Consider the following 22334-nt stretch of genomic DNA (forward strand, 5'->3'; position numbering starts at 1 on the left):
AGTTCAGATCTTTATGCTTTCTGTTCCCAACACTTCACCATCATGTCCAAATTAGAATGGTTTCATCTCAGCTATGATGAGGTACCCCACTTCTGTGCTGAGAGTACACACATCCTGCTGTAAGGAGAGATCATGTACAAGTTAGGAAACAGGAAACGTGAAGCAATCTTGTGCTTCCTATTCCAAATTTCCAAGACTATTCTAACAGCAAATTCACACAGGAGACTGCAGCTGTATTAACATTTAGTAAACCTTGCAGATCCAAGTGAGAGTACCGTTTGTGAAAACTATGCCTCCACGTGGGTGGCTACAATTCTTACAGTGGTGGCAGCTCAATGAATTTCAGATCTTTCCCTGAAGGAACTTGTAATTCTCTGGAGGAGGAAGAGGTCTCAGCCACTCCTTGTGAGTATCCATGATAGCTAAACTCATTTTTGAATGGTAAGAGTTCCAGGAGAGATAAGCATCAGCCCATCCTAAACACATTTTACACATGGATCTTATGCCAGCTGGTGCATCTGATCTCGTTTATGTAAGCAGTGAGTCAAGTCGTTATTGAAAGTAAACAAAACATCTCATTTTTTAAACTTAATTTGAATTAAGTTTTTAGCACCACAAGGAACATTTATTTAGGATTGTAATATTAAATATAGGACAGAAATGTGTGTGTGTTGCAAAAGTGTTATTCTATAAAGTACGAGCAACAAGATAGGTGGGCATGATTTTAAAAGACCATGCAGTTAATATTAAAGAGAAGAATGTTAAAGTATACAGCCTTGCTTAATCAGAATGATGTAATCTATCTACCCCAATATTCTTTATCAAAAAGCACAGGAAATAATTTCCTGATCACGTACTGAACTACTTAGGTATGGGAATGGAGTCTTGGTCCTGTTATCTTGTTTCTCTTGAAATATCCATCCCTCATTACTTTATCTAATCTCCTTATTAATCTATTATCACCATTGTGATAATGAACTTAGGTAAAGGTAAAGGTACTCCTGCCCGTACGGGCCAGTCTTGACAGATTCTAGGGGTGTGCGCCCATCTCACTCTAGAGGCCGGGGGCCAGCGCTGTCCGGAGACACTTCCGGGTCACGTGGCCAGCGTGACATCGCTGCTCTGGCGAGCCAGAGCCGCACACGGAAACGCTGTTTACCTTCCCGCTAGTAAGCGGTCCCTATTTATCTACTTGCACCCGGGGGTGCTTTCGAACTGCTAGGTTGGCAGGCGCTGGGACCGAGCAGCGGGAGCGCACCCCGCCGCGGGGATTCGAACCGCCGACCTTTCGATCGGCAAGCCCTAGGCGCTGAGGCTTTTACCCACAGTGCCACCCACGTCCCTGATAATGAACTTAGACGGTGGTAAATTCCATAGACCAAGGCTGTGATTATGTCATTGCAGCAACTTTTATTTGAAAGCTCCTTGATATTACAGCTTATGCTCTGCGAGCCATTTTTGTAGTTCTGTTGTTTTGTTTACAAACTTCTGTAAGATTATTTCATTGGGTAGACTCCAACCAAAATACAACAGTTGTTCCATTCACTTTTCAAAATAATGTGTAATGTTCTGAGCTATCTCTTTAAGAAAAGAAATGAAGTGTTCACATCCTTCTAAAATGCAGTCCTATACATATTTACATTAAATTAAGCCTTTTAAAAAACTCTGTAGGTGTTGCTTCCAAGGAAATATGGATAGGCTGCATGCTTCACTAACACAGGCTTTCAAAGGCCTTGATAGGTAGTTTTGTTTTAATACTGCCGCCTTCTCTGCACCTCCTACTCAAGAAAGTGATAGCCAGAACTCTACATATGCATCACCAGTACCATAAAAGCATAGATTTTGTATAGTTTTTGTAATGTTCATAACATTCAATTTCCTGGTACTTTTTATGTGATGCTATTTCACAATGTTATCACTATATTTTAATAAGAAGAACCAAACACCATTAATAAAAACCACCCACCTCATTACATCTTCCTTTGCATCTTTCTGGCTTCTAGTTCCTTCAGGTTAAACATGTCTAGTCAAAGAACAACCTACTCTTGACAAATTTTCTCACGGCACTGTAGCTCCTGGCCTACTTTTGCAGTACATTATCTAATGGGAAATGGAAATTACTTTGTTTCAACACACTGGCACATTATTATAGTCTGTAACTATTAGCAACACTTTACTACAGATCTGTCTGCAGTTTTGGCATTATCACAGCTATTGCAAAATTATTCTCAAGTGCTGAAGGCACAAGTTAACACACTATGAGCTACTGCAGAAAACTGGATGTAGGAATTAGGAGCACATGTATATAACCAGTCTGGGATTTATTTCATTCCATGCCACAGGGTCTTCTTCTGACGCAAATAAAAATACTAGGTAAGAAAATGATAATTAACATTTAGTGTAGATTTTTAAAAGCTTCATGTCAGCAGTTAAAACCTGTTTTCCACTGTTCCATTTATTTTTCTAGCATTGTTATAGCTTATCATTCAGTTCATTGTCCTTGTTTAAAAAAAATGAGTTTTTTCTAAAAGTTTATTGAGAAGCTTGTTTTAATGAGATGCCTCAGCTCATTTATAAAGCTCATATCAAAATCAGATTATGCTATCTATATGAAGATTTTCTCTACATATTCTCTCCAAAACATCTTGCAGACATTAGTATAAATGAAATAATAATCTAAAGTATTTATTAATGTTGCACAGTAAGGCTTGGGACTGGTCTTGTAAAAGCTTGTCAGGTGGGAAGAGTTTTTCCTCAGTAAATATACATGTGGAAAGTGATTTGGTGCATCAAATCGTTCATGCCAAAATAAAACCTGTTTGCCTTTAAGGTGCCACAAAACATTTCATTTTTGCTTAGCTCTGTAATTCTGCAGGCACTCCTTACACAACTTACTCTTTACTACAGACCTCAATTTAAGAGTGAGTCTTGCAGTCCAGTTCTATCTCATTGGGTTCAGGGACACCTAACTCCGCATAGTATTGGGCTGCTATTGAGGTGCAGTTAGGCTGTAATCCTCTGAGCACTTAGTTGCCAGAAGTCCTATTGTACACAATAAGCAATTACAGTTGTGCATTCTGGTCCAGCTATTCAAATCCTTGCAGAACCAAGTCCTGCCATGGGCACAGTCAGGATTTATGTTGGTGTGTGTGTGCGCGCGCAGGACACCCACCTGTCATCATCCTCTGTCTGGCTCTGGCTTGCAGATTCTGGCTGAAATGTCTCAACAACAGTTGTTTCAAATTACTTTCTTTTCACCCTAAGTGCTCAGAAAAATCTGTCAACATCTTCACTAGGATGTGCCACAACATCATTGAAGTGACCCCAGCGAGTACTGTATTTCAATTTCAAATATTCTGATTATTTCTACTTTTAGTAAGGTATTTTATTTACTTGATTTAAGGGGGCAGGCCGGGGCAGCTGCTCCCCTGTCTCCCTGCCTAAACCCAAGCCCTTCAAGGTGAGAATGAGGAACCTGTGACCCAGATGTTGCCAGGTAAAACTTCCCTAAATGCTCTGCACCGGCCGCGCTGCCTGAGGCAGGTGGGACTTTGGAGCCTAGTTGCAAAGACGTCTTGCTCTTGTTCACAAGGTGGCAGGAGCACCCGCGGTTCCCTTACTTCCTCGGGGCGGTGGGGCAACAAAACCTGCGGCGTCCAAGGGGTGCCGGTGTCTCAGCGCCGGCCGAGTGCCTCGCGCGCCTCCGCCGCTGGGTGGAGCTTTGCCTCTCCGCTCTCGCCGCTGCCTCCCGGGAGCCTCTTATCTTGGCAGGAGGAGGAGGAGCGCGGCCGGGAGGGCCACGCGGTCACGTGCGCGGGAGTGGGAACTACAAGAGAAGCCGAGGGGAGGGGGCGCGCGGAGCGGACCGCGGCTGGTCGGAAAGGGTTGCGCCGCTGCCGGCCTGGCGCCGCCGCCCGAAGCGGTGAGAGAAAGAGGGGAGTGCGCGCACACACACACGAGGGGAGGGGGGTGTTGGAGGCGTAGAAAGCGCAAGCCCAAAGAGACCCCCCCTCTCCTCCTTTCCCCCCTTGCCTCTTTTCCGCGCGCGCCTGCTAGGTGGGGCTGCGTGGGGAGCTGAGGAGCTTCCCCCTCACTCTGTGTTTGGGGATGGGAGTTTTCGTCGTCTTCTTCCCAGAACCTGCGAGTGCGCTTTCTGCCTCGCTCGGGGCGTGCTGCCCTGCTTGAACCCCGCTCCCCAGCAGCACCCACCCCCTTGGCTGGCAGCTGCAGCGCGCTTCGGAGTGGCGGGGACCGGGGGTTGCAAGCGGCGAGCGCGCTCCTGCCAAGTGCAAGCGGCGGGGCCGCTCCCTTGGCTGCGCTCTCAGGATGTGCAATAATAGCAGCGCGGGGCGCAGGAGGTCCGGGCAGGCTTGGCGCAGAAGCGCGGGTCCTGCTATATAGCAATTGCTCGCGTCTCGTTCCTCCACCCTACCAAAAACCGTCACGTGTGACAAGATGTTTTAATTTTGCGGGCTAAGTTCGCTGCCTTGCGAACTCGAAAGTTCAGAGGGGCCAACAAGCCTTTATCTCTTTTTGGATTGGACCGCTGAAAAAGTGGCAGCATAGCATGAGGGATTTTAGTACCTGAAGGCTGTCGCATCTTAGGAGGAGCTTTACTTGCTGGGCTCGGTTTTTTTGTCAGAGAAACAGACATGGGGGGGGGGGGGAGAGACACGAGGTTGCAAACCCACCAGAATTCCGTTTCCTGCTATTTGCTAAGGTGTTGGTCATTCATGGTGCGATGAAGTGCCTTTGGTACACGTGTTACTCATCATAGATATGCATACACTCGTATATTAAGGTTCTGTGTGTATGTTGAGTCCTAGAATATGCAGTTTTATTCATATCTCTCCTTAAGGTAGTTTATCCTGCATTGCATTGTGTTGAAACAGATGACCCTTGGAATTCCTTCCAACTACACAATTCTGTGATTTTATTATTCTGTGATAACTATAATAATCAAACCTCTGAGTATATGGAAGGAAGTACAGTGATACCTCGGGTTAAGTACTTAATTCGTTCCGAAGGTCCGTTCTTAACCTGGAACTGTTCTTAACCTGAAGCACCACTTTAGCTAATGGGGCTTCCTGCTGCCGCTGTGCTGCCGGAGCACGATTTCTGTTCTCATCCTGAAGCAGAGTTCTTAACCCAAGGTACTATTTCTGGGTTAGCGGAGTCCGTAGTCTGAAGCGTCTGTAACCCGAGGTACCACTGTAGTTGTAACATGAAGTCATCACAGAAACTATTATGATGGATGTGCAGTTGAACATGAGAATTAACCAATGTGTATTTAAAATTAAAATGGAAGCCCATTTGTACAGTGATTGAACACACATTTTCTGACATCCACACAGGACTTTTTGGCTCTTGTGTTTTTTGTGTGTATGGCTAAATGTAAGATAGGGAGTGAGAAGACTATCAAACAGATGGAGTATTCTAACTAGTGTCTTATCTTCTTTTAAACCTAAATTGGCATTGTAAAATTTGGCACACACCCCCCACTCTGTTGTATAGCATAGTTTTGGCACCCCGTGCAGTGAGGTACCCAGTGCAACCACACCAGTCGTGCCACTCTAAAACCACCTCTTATTCAGTGTGTGCAGTAATTAAATCATGCAACAGGGATTTCAGGGCACTGTTATTGGCAAGATCAGCGTTTTGTGTTATCATGCCCATCACAAAGGAGTGAGGCTGTTGTACAGAGTGCATTCTGTTCCTTGATCCTTATGGAGACTGTGCAACATTGCATGGAGCAGGAAAGATGATGAAACATCCCATACTGGCATTATGCAGATCCAGCAGCACTCTTTCAACATATCCAACAGTTAGAGCTCTTGACAGTTCTGTGTTTGCCAGTGTTTCTGCTCCTTTTTACAGAGGTGGGGGGGAAGCAGCAGCCTCTAGTCACCCTTCTCCTACCTTTCAGGCAATAATGCTACTGTACACAGTTCTTTCAATCACTCTTATTTGTATCCAGCAAATGCAAATACCGTACCAAATGGAGAGCTGCGAGCTTACAGCAGAAAAATGACAATTGGCATATTAGACTTGATACAAGCGAGTCACATTAAATTCACCAAAGCTTATTTTGGGGATGCATTTGAAGTTTTCCAGTTTAAGGGTCTGATACTGTTTCACTAATTCCTGTAGTCTAAACGTGTGTGGTTCTTCAGCTAGTGTTGTTTCCATCTGGTCCATACAGATAAAACAGCAATTGGCATAGACGACTGTTTGAACTGTGCAAGCTGCATAGTTAATATCCTTCTTGCAGGCAGCACAGAGAGTTGGGTCAATGAGAAAACATGCCTGTATTTCCACAGCATGCTTTCCATTATCTCAACCATTTATTATAGTGTTGAATTGGGAGTGTGGAGGCATATAAAATTTGGGAGTGTGATAAAAAAGGCATCATTTAATTCAAGATCACACACCAAAAACTGCACAGAGGGGAAATTAAATAAATCATGTTCAGTCTGGTGTGTTTCCACTTTAGCATTTTCATTAGTAGTAGGTGTAGTAGTAGTAGTAATACATACAGTATTCTACTCTTCCACATTTTCATACATTAAGGAGAACTGTGTAAACTGTTGCAGGAAGGGTGGCATTTAAATGTAGTAGTAAATAAACAAAATAGTAACAGCAGCAGATTAATAGTAACAGCAGACAGAGCTAATAAAATCATAGTCTGACAGTCTGTATATATGTGTGTGTGTGTGTGTGTGTGTGTGTGTGTAAAACTAAACACTTAATTGATGAACAAATGGGATGAAATCTGCAGCAGCAAGGCCAGCTTCGTTGCTTGCTAAACCAATGGGGAATAATGTGTAGCTTACAAGTGAGTCACATGCAGCCCCCCCTCCCATGATACTTAGATCCGGCCACATGATATTGTAAAAGTCAGTGTCTCAGCTAAAACAAGCATGCTAAAATCAAAGCATTAGTTCTAGTTGAAAAGGAAAGGATAGCTTGACAGTGGCAATGTGTCTTTTTCTAAAATAAAGAAACCCAGACTAAGCCTCATACTATTTCCTTTTTTCAGTCCTTGAGGATACAAGGATTGACATGCAATGGGATATTTTTATCGCTTGATTAAAAACAAAACTTTGAACCTTTTTCTAGGAGTGTGGTGACTGCAGCACCAGCATGATCTTGATTATGCAGAAACCCTGAACTATCAAGATTTAAAGATAAAGTAGTCAATGCCATCTACTAGAACAATGTATAGGAGCTCTCTCACTGATCTGAGAGATCACAATGCAAACACATTCAAACATTGACATGTCTCCCAAAGAGCTTACCAAATGATAGCTAGGTCCATTGTATTATATAATTTGCATACTTTAATGCAAGGGTAGCCAACATGGTGCCCTGCAAATGTTATTAGACTGCAGCTTCCATAATTCCTAGCTACAGTGGTAGCTTGGGTTACAAACACTTCGGGTTACAGACTCCGCTAACCCAGAAGTAGTACCTCAGGTTAAGAACTTTACCTCAGGATGAGAACAGAAATCGTGCGGCAGCAGCGGGAGGCCCCATTAGCTAAAGTGGTACCCCAAGTTAAGAACGGACCTCCGGAACAAATTAAGTTCATAACCAGAGGTACCACTGTACTGCCCATGCGGGCAGGGGCTGAGGGGAGTTCTAGTCCAACGGTCTGTAGAGAGCACCAAGTTGGCTACCCCTGCTTTAGTGGTTCCCTTCCTCTAGTCCAGACTTTCTCAATCTTGGGTTCCCAGATGTTGTTGGACTACCACTCCCATCATCCCTGACTGTTGCCCCTGCTTGCTATTGATGATGGAAGTGGTAGTCCAACATCATCAGGGAAACCAGGGTTGAGAAAGGCTGCCCTAGTGTTTATAGGTACAATCCTGGTGGTCCAAGTACCCTTTGATTTGCTGCTATACTCCCATGTGCTGATCTGCTTTTGCTGTATGAGTCAAAGACTGAATAACTGGCAACTAATCACCTGCCCTGGGGACGCGGGTGGCGCTGTGGGTAAAACCTCAGCGCCTAGGACTTGCCGATCACATGGTCAGCGGTTCGAATCCCCGCGGCGGGGTGTGCTCCCGTCGTTTGGTCCCAGGGCCTGCCAACCTAGCAGTTTGAAAGCACCCCCGGGTGCAAGTAGATAAATAGGGACCACTTACCAGCGGGAAGGTAAACGGCATTCCATGTGCTGCACTGGCTCGCCAGATGCAGCTTGTCACGCTGGCCACGTGACCTGGAAGCCTATAGAGTGAGATGAGCGCACAACCCTAGAGTCTGTCAAGACTGGCCCGTTCGGGCAGGGGTACCTTTACCTTTACCTTTTAATCACCTGCCAGAAGTCACAATGATTGCCCAAACCTTCCTTCATAAGGAATTGCATAAGAAGGCAAAATTGGAGTCACTATGTGCCCTGTTCTATGATAGTTCTCAGCATGGGTGAAGCCAGGATTTATGTTGGGGGGGGGGGGCAGAACTGAGCTATCTGTGATGTGATTGGTCAGTTAGTTAAGTATTTTTATTTACAGCTTGCCCCCCTGATTACACCCATGGTTGCAAGTGATTAGAGTGGTGGAATACTGGAAATCTTTAAAACTCATTATAATGCTGCAATTGATTAGTGAGGTTGCAGTTAAGCAAGAGAGGTGGGGTGGGAAGAACGGACCAAACATGGAAGGACTGTAGCTCAGTGGACAGAGTACACGATTTCTATGCAAAATTCTGAAGGTGACTCTTTGACTTCTTCACGTAGGGCTGGGATACTCCTGTCTGAAATCTTGGTGAGCCACTAGCTCACTATTGTCTAGAAGGATCTAGATATAAGGCAACTAGCTATGTTCCTAATTCTCCTACAACATCCCCTTAATATATCTTCATCACAGATCCTGATGTGCAACATTTGCTCAACTGTGAACAATATCTTCTGCATACTGCTTTGCTTAAATGAGAGGCTTCTACAGAGTAGAAAAGGTTACTAAACTGCCTGTTTCTAGAAGATATGCTATTACCTGGTGGGTCCTTGAGTGTGAGGAGGTGGGGAGGGTTGCAGAGTAATAATATAATAGCCTGGAACACTTAAGTGTGTTTCAAGAGCAGCACTTCCAGTTCTTCATGCACTAGCAAGCCTCCATAAACCTAAATAATACACTTCTGAGTATTTGGACCATTCTGTTGAACCAATGGAATTCTTGCAAATAAATACATTGCCAGTCTAGTTCACCTGAGGACACTACAGAAATGTGAAATTTGTAAGTTTTCTGTTTGAAACCCTTAAGTTGCATTCTACTACAACTGAGAATTTTGATTAATGCCCAAACAAACCTGCTTAACTTAAATGGTAATCATCTAGGTAATGCTGAGTCATGGAATGAAGAGAAGGCAGGTGCAAACTTGTCTGTTAGATCTGCAGCAAGGATCTTAACTATGCCATGTATATGTTGGAAGCGGCAGAATCCAGATGACACTTTTAATGGCACTGAAAACATTTCTGACCAACTTACACTGGTCACAAATAGACCCTTGAAATGAACCTAGATGATGAGATATACCCCAATCTTACAAAGTCCTGACTATTTTGCAGAGATTCGGTTAAGTTTATATATTGCAACTTTGATTGTCCAAAATGTGGGGTTGTGCCACCAGCAACATTCTTTGTAATGGCTAGTCAGACAGTTATTGATATACAGGGATTGTGCATCGACCACCTACATGCCCTCCAGATCATCTGAAAGCTCCTCTGACCCTAAACCCATTTCTGAAATTTGAGGGGTACTAGAATAGCTTCTGGAGAGCACAAAACTTTACACATATGGTCAAAATATGGGCTGCACATGGAGCTGCTTGCATATGTATCCATACAGGACTTTTTAAATACCTGAGCTAGTGTACCCTATTAAAAATATTTCTAAACAAGTGCAGATTCATTGCTTTTGGTTGATACTGCACTCAGACATATGGTCTTCATGCAACCCCTTCCAGCTGATCAGCCAATTGATTTTGGCTACATCAGGATCACTGAGGAGGGGATGCTTTGCCGTCCTCCCGCCCATGACCTCAATGCAACCCAAATCACTGTCCCCATGCTGCTCTTAGCCATTTAGGAACAGCAATCTAGGCTGCATTGGGATTGTTATAACTATTAATGGTAAAGCAGGTGTGAACTGCCCTGGAATCTTCAGATGATGGGTGGTATACAATTATGTTGTTGTTGTTAGTGATGGCCACCAACTTGGATGGCTTTAAAAGAATATTAGACAAATGAATAGAAGATAAGGCTGTAATCAGCTGCTAGCGATGATGACAATGTTCTGCTTCTACTCTCAGAGGCAGTATGGCTCTGAATACCAGTTTCTGGGAATCGCAAGTCAGGGGAATGTTGTTGTGATCTGGTCTTGCTTATGGGCTTTTGTGATCTGGTCTTGCTTATGGGCTTTCCATAGGCATCTAGTCAGCCACTGTGAGAACAGGATACTGGATTGGATGTGCTTCTAGCCTGATCCAGCAGGTCATTCTAATGTTCTTAATTAAGCAAAGGCAATTCTGTTTGTTAATTAACATAGCAGAATCTGTTTAAAATATGCGCCGTAATTGAACTGTGGAATTGACATGCATTAATACATCTTGTGGTAATGAACTTGGTTGGCTATAAAAAGGGAATTATGAAATAGAAGATGAGACTATGTGCTACCTCTAGTACTGGAGATGGTGTGCTTTTTGGTTGCTGGGAAGCACAAGAGGGGAGAGTGTTATTGCGCTCAAATTAGCCTCTGTGGGATCAAGGTGTTGGACTGCCATGATAGGCCTCTGTTCCGATTTCAGCAGTGCTTTCCTTATGTTCATGCTGTTTCTGTGTGCTGGGTTCTAATGCATTTTTAATTGCTAATTGTTATTTTTTGTGTGAATGTTGTCACTGAGTACTCCTTTGTTTAGTGGAAAGGGGGTGGGATATCAATTATACAAATAAATAAAATAATTATCTGTATTTTAGTAGAGATGAACACTGAGGCAGAACAGCAGCTTCTCCACAATGCTAGAAATGGACACAGTGAAGACATCAGGCAGCTGCTGGGAACTATGGACAAAGGAGAGGCCATCTTTAACATCAACTGCAAAGGTTAGTATAGGCAGCCATTTGAGTAACACCTGGGACATTTATAAGTGTTGACACCATGGCTTCATTGGAACAAAATGTATACATTACTGCAGGATATTGGTCTTCTGGTAGTCCTTGGGAGAATGTAAAATATACTGGAATATTTCAGGCCAGATGTCATATCAAAATACGGTGTGTAGCTTCTCGGATCCATTGTGGGAAAAGATACATTTTTGAGAAGGTAGCAGAAAGGCCTTGTGTCATCTGGCACCACTGCTTTGTAAAAGTGCCAACTATGTTTTGAATAAATGCCTTGATGGATTATGATCTACTCCCTCAGACAAAAGCTAAGCTAAAGCCATTAGCGAAACTCATGGCAACTCGGCCTTCCTTTTTAATGTCACCTTTCCTCCAAAGAGTGCTGTATGTTCGTTATCATAGCAGCAATCCTCTTGAGATTAAGGTTAAGCTGAAAGATAGCGAATGGCCAAAGGTTTCCCAGTTGAGTGGGGAGCCCGTGTTTTCCTGGTCCTTGTCTGAAACTCAAGTCTAACTGCTACAATGCTTTTACTTCTCACTGAGGATGATACAAATTCAATTTCTATCAAACACATTTGAGAGCATCTTAAATTGGTGCAGTGCAGAATCATGTAGGATCTTTTTCAGTTTTCTTGGATGTTATAACTTTGCTTGCATGAGGGATACTGTAGTTTAGATTTGTCGTGTTTTATATTGTATCTTTAGGCAGAAGCAAATCTAACTTGGGATGGACACCTCTTCATCTTGCATGCTACTTTGGGCACACCAGTGTTGTCAAGGATTTGCTGAAGGTATAAACTTGTAATCTTCTAATGAATTAATATTTTCTGTGCAACAGAAATCAGCATTTCTTCTCCAAAGCAATTAGCATTTAACACTGAAATGCTTAATCTGTAGGTCAAAAGGTTTAAATAGTTAGATGCTGAAACCGTATGCAGAAGTTTATTATGTCCCCATTGCACTGTGCAGGTGTTTCCTGTCGTACACAGTGGGCATGAATTGGGCAGAATCTTTATCAAACCTTCCGGCTTCAACCCTTCATCACACCCAACACCCCCTTGCATGTCCACTATGTGCACTAATCAGGAACCCTTGACATATTCTTCAAATAGTATAATTGAGCTACTTTAAGTGTGTGTGTGTGTGTGCGTGCATGTGTATATGCATACATGCACACACACACACATGAAGCAGAACATGTTGATACTCTTAGCAAGTACAGTGGACTAGAAGGGATCATGCTTCAAACTGATTAAAATGTTCAAGCTGTGTCACTTATCTGTGAAGGTATAAAGGACTCTTGATGCAAGTAAGAGTGCTCCTTCAGCTAAAGGTTTTCAGCATTAATCCTAGTACTTAAAATAAATGGCATTGGTGGTTTCTGAGTCTGAAAGATAAGAAACCAAGTTGAATCTGTTAGCCCATAGGCCTTTAGGTCACCAGCAGGAGTTCGGAATGAAATCTAGGCCTCCTGGCTCTAATTTTGAATTCTGTATGTCTATGTAATTGTTAAACCACATAATCCATTTAGTTCTGCTGCATGTGTAGCTTGATCTGACCTCTTTGTAACCCTTTTGAGAAAGAAAATGAGCTGAATCCAATTTGAACAAACTGGATTAAAGGTGGCGATGAAGTAGACTGGCACACAAGAATTGTTACCTTCCCAAACACAGAGGGCTTAGAGCTCAGATCAAGACCAATATAGCTTGCACTTGAGCACAGAGCATAGCAAGTGGACATGGGTAAGGGAGGCTGGCCAAACCACCTTTTGGAAAATGTTAATTTAAAATGAGTTTGGCATAGAGCAAGTCTTTACTATGCTGGCTAAACTTTCTATTTAGAAATTTTGGAGTACTGTCATTCTAATACAGCCTGTCACTATCCCAGGTAAAACAGATTTTATGTGGAAGCATGCACCATTGAAAGCAAGAATAGAGTTTGTGTGAATGGTCAGAAACCAATTTTCTTGGATGCGAGCGCTACTAAACAATCTTTCTTTATAGGCTGGTGCTGAAGTAAATGTATTAAATGACATGGGAGATACCCCACTGCATCGTGCAGCCTTCACTGGGCGCAAGGTAAAATTAACAACTTCAGCCTCTTCTCAGAGGCATACCATTGTTCCTTGTGACTGTTCTCCCTGTCACAGACACCTTGTAATTTCCCTGTTAGAAATGTTTGTTCTGTTTAATTATACGTGGCATTCACTTCCCAAGACCAAAAGTACAAAGCAAAAGTAAACTGGCTAAAAGGAGGGAGAGGTCTTTGTAGATAATGCAACAAAACTTTGTCTTTCAGGAGGTAGTTATGCTGCTTTTGGAATACGAAGCCGATACTTCCATTGTTAACGGGAATGGGCAAACTGCAAAAGATGTTACACATGATAAAGAAATAAGAGAGATGCTGGAAGGTATCCATTCTGTAAGATATATGAACTTTAGAGAATTGGCATTCTGGTAAAGATGCTTTACTGCTGCAGTTTCTAGCTCAATTGCATCATTCAGTATGAACAGTGGTGATGTCTTCATCCTTCTTAAAGACTATTTTGCCAAGGTGACAGAGCACTTCTTTTCCCTAATGATAAACACTGTCGTGGCTGCTTGAAACTGTGTCTGCATTGAACACATCCTGTATGGCACGATTAGACCTTTTACAACACTAGAAATGTGTTGATGATGTGAAGAAAACTGCTTGGTAGTTGCTGGCTTGCATGATAAACCTCTGCACTGACATTGCATTGACACATAGATATGCAAATTTTGCCAAGGACCTGTGCCTTGAAGCTATTAAGTACCTAGCAGCATCCCTGTTAGTGTTCACAATTAGCACACTGGAAATCTGTGGTTTTCCCGAGAGCCTGATGTAAAAGGAGACAATGGCCTTGTGTATCATAACCCACATAACTTAAGCTTTTTGTGCATGTGTGAACTTCTAATTTGGTTGAGACGGTAATACGTTATTGACCAAGAGCCTTTGATGGGTTTTCTTTCCTCCATAAGTGATACAATCTTTGACCATTTCAATAGGTGGGCTGTTGTATGGGTGTATTCAAGAAATGTCGAGTCTTTCAAACTACACAGTTGTTTTTTAAGGCAGTAAGGTGCCATTTATTGCAGAAATGTCTACTAGTATATACACACACAAACACAATCAAATCTAATTTTAGTGGGGCTTACCAAGTGCAATGTCCTTTATCCCAAATTACTTTTTTTAAAAAAATCTCATAAGATATATGATTTGTGTGTCCTATGAAACCAGTGCTATTTTTTGTAAAAAATGTTCTAAGCCACATGTTGCTGATTACGTTTAGGGTGGCTTCCTTGAGTTGGATACTCTTTTTACATAAAATACCGCTTGTGCATTGTTTCATATGCCATTGAAACCTGTGCCATATTTGTCTGAGGTGATACAAGGAGTTCCTTCATATTAGAAGACCTCAAAGCACTTTCCCACTTATAGTGTATAGCCTAAGGTTTGTGGCAGAGACCAGTGTTAATTTAGGGGGCACTATCCCCTGAGACACACTGCAGACAATCTAACATGGGTTGAAACTTTTATTTGAATTGTCTGAGGGCATTAGAAGTAAGGAGTTGTATCCGCTAAGTTCTACTAGGTGTGAATCCACTGAAATTAATAGACTTAAGCTAGCCAAGTTTATTTTCATGGTCCTACTCTGAGTAGGACTAATGTTGGATGCAACCCAGGGTCAGCATTCTTTTTAGTACTGGCATCAATTGCACATTTCCTTCTTCTGTCCTAGGGTAGGAGAAATGTGTACTTGAGTCATTTCTAACATTGACTTCAGAAGCTTGAAGTAGCATTTTAATAAGGTGCCTGCAGTATCATGCAATGCAATTTTCCCATGTAGATTTGTCAGCTATAACCAGTTTGTTGAAACTTAAGTGGAGGGTTTAGTATTTGCCAATGTAAATGTCAGTTCTACCTAAAGTTCCCACGTGATCAATTGCTTCTGATAGGCTACTTTTCTACAGTCAGGGAAGAAAGCTAGGTTACAACTTGCCTACACTAGAATAGTTTGTGAGAACTAGAGACACTCGTGCTTAGAAAAGGATAAAACTTTCACAGGTTTGAGAAAGAGAGGGAGACAACATGCTGTGTGAGAGTGAAAGATTGGCACATAGTTCAGACTTACGGAGTTTCCTGTCACAATATATGATGATAATGACCTCTCTACTTGAACAAATTAATGGAGAAGAAGAGGTCTATCAGTGGCTATTTACAATGACAGTCAAGCTGAACCTTCATGTTACTCTGATTTACAAGTACCAGGAGACAAGCAACAGGGAAGGTAAGATGCCTTCACCTTCTAGTTGCACAGTTTCTGGAACGATTTGGCTAGCAGCTATTGGAAACAGGGCACTGCACTAGGTGGGACCTTTGTCTGATCTCCCAGGACTGCCCTTACCTGGGCTCAATGAGTCACTTGCCTTATCCATATCTTCTGCTATTGCTGCCAAATTCTGTAGTGGTTCTAAGAACTCATTCCCTTTTAAAAAAGATGCATTCCCAGCACAGATGATATTAGATATAGTACTGTCTCTACTTCACAGGGCTAGAAGCACTGCTTGCTGGGAGTTGTAGTATGGCAGAAGCAGGAAAAGGGAAGGAAAACTGTTTGGGCATAGAAGAGGTGAGCAAAGGGTCTTATGTAAAAAGAGTGTGTTACTGGGGAAAGCTGCTGTTAAAAGTATAAAATCCACCAGTATTTTGTTTTAGGACACACTCTCAGTGGCGTAGCGTGGGTTGTCAGCACCCGGGGCAAGGCAAGTAATTTGCACCCCCTAACCCGTGGATTTGCGCCCCCTAACCTGTGGATTTGCCCTAACCCCAGATGTTGCGCCCGGTGCGGCTGGCCCCCCCTGCACCCCCCACGCTACGCCACTGCACACTCTCATTAGTTTGTGGCATTTAGCATTATGGCGTAATTTGGGATAGAAGTGCTTTGGGATGGCTGACTGGGGAAAGCTCCACTAAAATTGTGTCAAACTTTATGTTCTGTATTTCTTTTTGGTTTTTCTTTTTGGTGGAGGGTCTACGTAATCAAAGCCCTGTAGTTGTTTTAAGACTCTCTGATCTTTAATACACACATATAAGCCTTGGAATGATTAGAAATTGTATTACAGTACTTATGTAGTTAGCAAACCTGCTTAGATATGATTCAGATAACGTCTATATTTTTTGGAGAGAAATAATAAAGATTATATTATGATACAATTGACTTTCGCTATCCAGTATTGCATTTAGAGTTAACCCTTACTTAGCAGGATACTGAGTGCAGGAGTTGCTCAGTTTTGCATTGCTTGGTCTTCTAGAATTTCAGTTTGCCCTTAATTTCAAAGAAATAAACCTTGTTGGTTAGCATTTGCCATTGAATTCCTCTGTAAGCAGAGATGAATGCTAATAGCACTATTGCCAAATAGCTGCACTCTTATGACTGCACGCCGTGGGGGGTGGACATCATTTGCATGAACTGAGCGTGTACAAACCTGTTCCTATGGATATGATCTGGGTATAAAAGCAGGTTCGGTTAAAGCTGCCTATCCAGATAATCAAAGATGCAGTGTGTCCCCTGCATGGGACTCTCCAAAGCCTGCTTACTAGGACCTTTTAACTGGAAAATACTGGGGACTGGACTTTTGGCTTTATGTATGCAAAACATAGGGACGTGGGTGGCGCCGTGGGTTAAACCACAGAGCCTAGGACCTGCCGATCAGAAGGTCGGCGGTTCGAATCCCCGTGACGGGGTGAGCTCCCGTTGCTCGGTCCCTGCTCCTGCCCACCTAGCAGTTTGAAAGCACGTCAAAGTGCAAGTAGATAAATAGGTACCGCTCCAGCGGGAAGGTAAACGGCATTTCCATGCGCTGCTCTGGTTCGCCAGAAGTCGGCCACAACTGGACCTAATGGTCAGGGGTCCTTTTACCTTATGCAAAACATCAGCTCTACTGCTGAGCTGGTCTTGGCCTACTGTATTTTTTGCTGTATAAGACTCACTTTTTCCTTCCTAAAAAGTAAGGGGAAATGTGTGTGCGTCTTATGGAGCGAATGCAGGCTGCGCAGCTATCCCAGAAGCCAGAACAGCAAGCGGGATCGCTGCTTTCGCTGCACAGCGATCCCTCTTGTTGTTCTGGCTTCTGAGATTCAGAATATTTTTTTCCTCCTCCAAAAACTAGGGGTGTCTTATGGTCTGGTGCGTCTTGTAGAGCGAAAAATACGGTATATTGTTCTGGAAATTAAAAGGCTTGAAGTTTAGGGAATATAAATCTGTGACCTACTGCTCAGGAGGGAAGGACCCACAAATGTTAATTGCTTTTTCATTGGGAATCTAGCAATGAAAGAAACTTCCCTATGGGAGGATGTTGTTTTAATTAATAATTTGTACTTAGCTGTAGAAAGGACTGAAGAAAGAAAACTTGAAGAACTCCTCCTGGGAGCTGCACGAGAAGGAGAAACTGAAAAACTCACAGCACTGGTACATACTGTGTTACCATTCTCTTGATATTTTTAAGCCATACTATACAAGTACAGTGGTGCCTCGCAAGACGAAATTAATTCGTTCTGCGAGTTTTTTCGTCTTGCGAATTTTTCATCTTGCGAAGCACGGTTTCCCATAGGAGGAGCAACTCATAGCACCACACCGTGTGCTATGAGTTGCTCCTCGAAGTCAAGTCGCAACTGCACCTCTTCAAGCAATGCACCCTGGGTATTAACGGTTTTAAGAAAAAGGAAACAAACTTGCAAGACGTTTTCGTCTTGCGAAGCAAGCCCATAGGGAAATTCGTCTTGCGAAGCAACTCAAAAAACCAAAAACCCTTTCGTCTTGCGAGTTTTTCGTCTTCTGAGGCATTCGTCTTGTGAGGTACCACTGTAATGATAGAGATACAGGGTTTTTAAATCAAAATAAATAATAGGCATGGTGGAAATAGATCTCAGGCAGTGGAATGGCCAGGAGCTCTGGTTGTGCTTTCTGTCTATAATTCTGCTCGGCTGTCTGTGGTGTGTTAGAAAACGTAACTGCAAAAAATTACAAGTATGATTAAATAATGTTTTTTTTATAATTGTCTCTAGTTAAACAGGTCAAATTCTCCTGACATCAACTGCACTGATCAGGTGGGAAATACACCATTACATTGTGCAGCATACCGTGGCCATAAGCACTGTGCTTTGAAGCTCCTAAAATCTGGAGCAGACTCCAAAATAAAGAACAAAAATGGTATGTAAAAGTTTCATTTTATTAGCTCCAGATTTCCCCTTTCACACGAAAAGCAAAGTGAATGTGTTAACTAAAAATAAAACATTATTTTCATCTAACTGGGTCTAGAGTATTGTATTTTAGCACTGTCAATTGGCTTTGTATTAGAGAATTTTAATCCGGGTTTGTGTTGCCAGTAAATAAGTGCCAGATGCCGATGAAAATAAATACCCAATAATCCTATTTTAGCTCTTACAAAGCCCATATGCTTAACCAGTACCGTCTGATGTATTCTTGAAAGGACTTCTGTTGCTAATGTCATTCTCACATTAAAAAATTGAGCATGGCTATGTTTAGTAGAATAATTTTTGAATCAATCCTTTGTGATACCTTGAGTAAAATGCCTGTTGAACAATGCCTCAACCCAAGAGAGCATCCTTTGTTTTTCCTCTCAGCTGTGAAACATAAGGTATATTCTCAGAGTTGCCAACTTTATTGATTCTGATCCAGCTACGATGAAGTAAATCTGTCTGCTCTTTTGAACAGGTCAGACACCCCTTGCTTTAGCCCAAGGTGCAGAAATGAAACACATCCTTGGAGGGGGCATTGGGAAGGTGGGTACAGCAGATTGTGTGTTTAATCTGTACCATTAACGTGGGTCGACTTGTGTTTAATTTCTCAATTCTTTTGTAGGTGAGCAACAAACCTCCGAAACGATATGAAGGACTACTCTGGAAGGTGCCTATCTTTTTTCCCTTTTTTGTCTCATCCTTATGTTTTAATTGGCCAGAGGTTTTTTTATTTCAATCCATAGCAATAACACAAATTGATAGACAGTTCATTCACTGTACTAACTCTCAAGATAGAAGCAGAATTCATACCATAAATGCCCTTATCTTGAACTGCTTTGCTGAGGCAATGGCTCTTGGGAGCGGGCCAGAGGCCAACGTGTCTCCTTTCTCCAGGGCTGGATTTACACTGACCTTTTTAGCGTTATTAGAACAATATTAGCTATATTGTTCTAAAACAGGCACCCCCAACCTTCAGCCCTCCAGAAGTTTTGGACTACAATTCCCACCATCCCTGACCACTGGTCCTGTTAGCTAGGGATCATGGGAGTCGTAGGCCAAAACATCTGCCTGTTCTAAAATGTCACAGGGGATACAACCAGTGGTGTAGCGTGGGGGGTGCAGGGGGGGCCGGCCGCACCAGGCGCAACATCTGGGGGGGCGCTCGCACTCACAGCTCTCTGCCCCTACCAAAATCCACGGGTTAGGGGGCGCAAATAATTTGCCTTGCCCCGGGTGCTGACAACCCACGCTACGCCACTGGATACAACTAAATAATGTTCATTACCTTAACGTTATTCATCCCTAACAACAGCTCCCTTTCCTACCTGGTTCCTGGTTGCTCTGCAGTGCCCTCTGGTGTCATATTTTAATAAAGCATTATTAACATTCTTAGCAAAATGTAATGTGACCCTTACGTCTTCAAAATCATTCCTTGCCTCTTTCATCATCATCATCATCATCATCATCATCATACCTTTATTGTCATTGAACAACCTTAATGTTATAAATCATGAGAGTAGATCCGCCCCAGGTTATATCTTCCATTTGAGCTCTTCCATTTCTAATATGACCCATCTGTTCCATATTGTTGCTGTTGTCTTAAAGGCTAGCGGGTGACAAAATGTCTTAACTTCCCTGACATGTATGAAATATAGGCTGCTTGAATCTTTTCTTCATATCTGATCAATATTACTTCAAGAATTGAACCAATTACAGTTTATTGCATTATAATGACCTGTGCAGCTAGATGCTTGGCTCAGAAGGGTGGAGCTAGATGCTTGGCCCAGAAGTCACAGGCTTTGGGGATATACTTGAAAAGAAGGCTATTGTACCATCCTCACTTTAACTAAACGTCCACGGGGTAGGCTAGTAGTAACTGTACTTGGAGCCTTTTATACCTCTCAGGTGAAAATGTTCGTCCTTCCCAGGCTCCAGCTGGAGTTTTCAAGTAAGCATTACTTCGGTTTACTATCAGTCAAGTATCACACAACAAATAGCAGATTAGTCATCTTCTGGCCTCCTGAGATAATTAAAACAATTAAGGATGTGTTGTTCAGCATTAAAGCTGCTTAGTAATGCTTCTTATTGCTTGTCATGCAGCAACACATGGCAAATTCAGCTATTGCTGAGGTGATAGACTCCATTTTTGTTTTGTTTTTAAGAGTTCAAGATTTTTTGGGTGGAAGCCATATTGGGTAGTACTGGAACATGGAGTCCTCTCCTGGTACCAAAAACAGTAAGTGTGAAATTGAGCATCTCTCTAAAGCCTTTTGAATGTATAAAATTGATACCATCTGCTTTTGAAACATGATTTTGAAATGGTTGAAAAGTTGAACTTTCTTTACCTATATATAAGCTGAAATTTATTTCTTAAGATTATAATTTTATCATTCCATATATTTGAAGAATGTGGTTTTTATTTATATTATGATGGATTGACTTGTATTACAAGGAAGACTACCTTTGCATTTGTTTTCAGCTCTCTGAACACCCTTCATGTGTAAATATAATGGGTAGTATTTTATTATTAGTCTAAGTCCACTGAGTTCAGTGGGTTTATTCCAAGTACGACTCAGTCAAATACCACCCAATCACATTCTACTATAAAGAAATTCTGCATCACTCCAGAAGCCTTTTGGTGGCTGTAATACTGATGATGATGATTAATTATTTGTTCTGCCTTCTTTTGAAGGGCTGATATTGGGAACAGTAATCGCCGCCAAGGATGCAAGCACTTAACACAAGCCATTTGCACAGTAAGCAAACCGGGGAACTCAGAAATATCTGTTATGATTGTGGACAGAATGGGCTAGTGTGTTAGGCTTAGGTATGGAATATCCAGGTTCAGATACCCAAACAACAGAGCAAACATTTTTAGCCAAGTTTGTTCTGTTTTTATTTTTGGTGTTATGGTATTGTTGTTGTTGTTTAGTTGTGTCCGACTCTTCGTGACCCCATGGACCAGAGCACGCCAGGCACTTCTGTCTTCCACTGCCTCCCGCAGTTTGGTCAAACTCATGCTGGTAGCTTCGAGAACACTGTCCAACCATCTCGTCCTCTGTCGTCCCCTCCTCCTTGTGCCCTCCATCTTTCCCAACATCAGGGTCTTTTCCAGGGAGTCTTCTCTTCTCATGAGGTGGCCAAAGTATTGGAGCCTCAGCTTCAGGATCTGTCCTTCCAGTGAGCACTCAGGGCTGATTTCCTTAAGAATGGATGCGTTTGATCTTCTTGCAGTCCATGGGACTCTCAAGAGTCTCCTCCAGCACCATAATCCAAAAGCATCAATTCTTCGGCGATCAGCCTTCTTTATGCTCCAGCTTTCACTTCCGTACATCACTACTGGGAAAACCATAGCTTTAACTATACGGACCTTTGTTGGCAAGGTGATATCTCTACTTTTTAAGATGCTGTCTAGGTTTGTTATTGCTTTTCTCCCAAGAAGCAGGCGTCTTTTAATTTCGTGGCTGCTGTCACCATCTGCAGTGATCATGGAGCCGTTATGATATTGTCTGGTTCTTATTTGTTATTGTTGTTGTTTAGTCGTTTAGTCGTGTCCGACTGTTCATGACCCCATGAACCAGAGCACGCCAGGCACGAAATTCTTATTTGTGAGCCACTTTATAAGGAGTGTTGAGGCATAGATATTTTAAACAGCTGAGGAGAATTATGTATCCTCTACTTATGGCACATGATATTTCCTCCCATTCCTTAGAAAAATCTACTAGAATTCTACATGCTGGGGCATTATGTTCCAGGGCATTCCTTTTTTTAGAGTATCATTTTTTAAATCAACCTAGCTTCTAAAAAGGCCAACAGTCAGGGAACAAGCAGTACAACTTATAGTTTTGCAACATGCCCTATCCACAGTAATAAACTTATAAAAATAAATTACTGTGTAAAATGCACACATCAGCTTAAACTTATTGTGAGCAGGGGT

General features: G+C 42.4%; 1 protein-coding gene across 6 annotated transcripts in view; it reads left to right on the forward strand.

The window, feature by feature from the left end:
* OSBPL1A (oxysterol binding protein like 1A) overlaps positions 1-22334 on the forward strand; it is a 158787-nt gene that overhangs the window by 84485 nt on the left and 51968 nt on the right. For 3 of the 6 annotated variants that reach the window (XM_028737144.2, XM_028737139.2, XM_077933091.1), the window contains 10 exons: positions 10973-11098; positions 11822-11907; positions 13120-13194; positions 13415-13526; positions 17521-17606; positions 18203-18347; positions 18873-18940; positions 19020-19064; positions 20560-20633; positions 21090-21153. In XM_028737144.2, coding sequence (XP_028592977.1) covers positions 10973-11098; positions 11822-11907; positions 13120-13194; positions 13415-13526; positions 17521-17606; positions 18203-18347; positions 18873-18940; positions 19020-19064; positions 20560-20633; positions 21090-21153 — 881 coding nt within the window. Of the gene's footprint in view, positions 1-389; positions 406-3769; positions 3923-10972; positions 11099-11821; positions 11908-13119; positions 13195-13414; positions 13527-17520; positions 17607-18202; positions 18348-18872; positions 18941-19019; positions 19065-20559; positions 20634-21089; positions 21154-22334 lie in introns of those variants that run through there. The other 3 variants (XM_028737142.2, XM_028737146.2, XM_028737145.2) reach the window with 3 other exon arrangements.

This window comes from Podarcis muralis, chromosome 8 (assembly GCF_964188315.1).
Source record: "Podarcis muralis chromosome 8, rPodMur119.hap1.1, whole genome shotgun sequence".
Classification (NCBI taxonomy): domain Eukaryota; kingdom Metazoa; phylum Chordata; class Lepidosauria; order Squamata; family Lacertidae; genus Podarcis; species Podarcis muralis.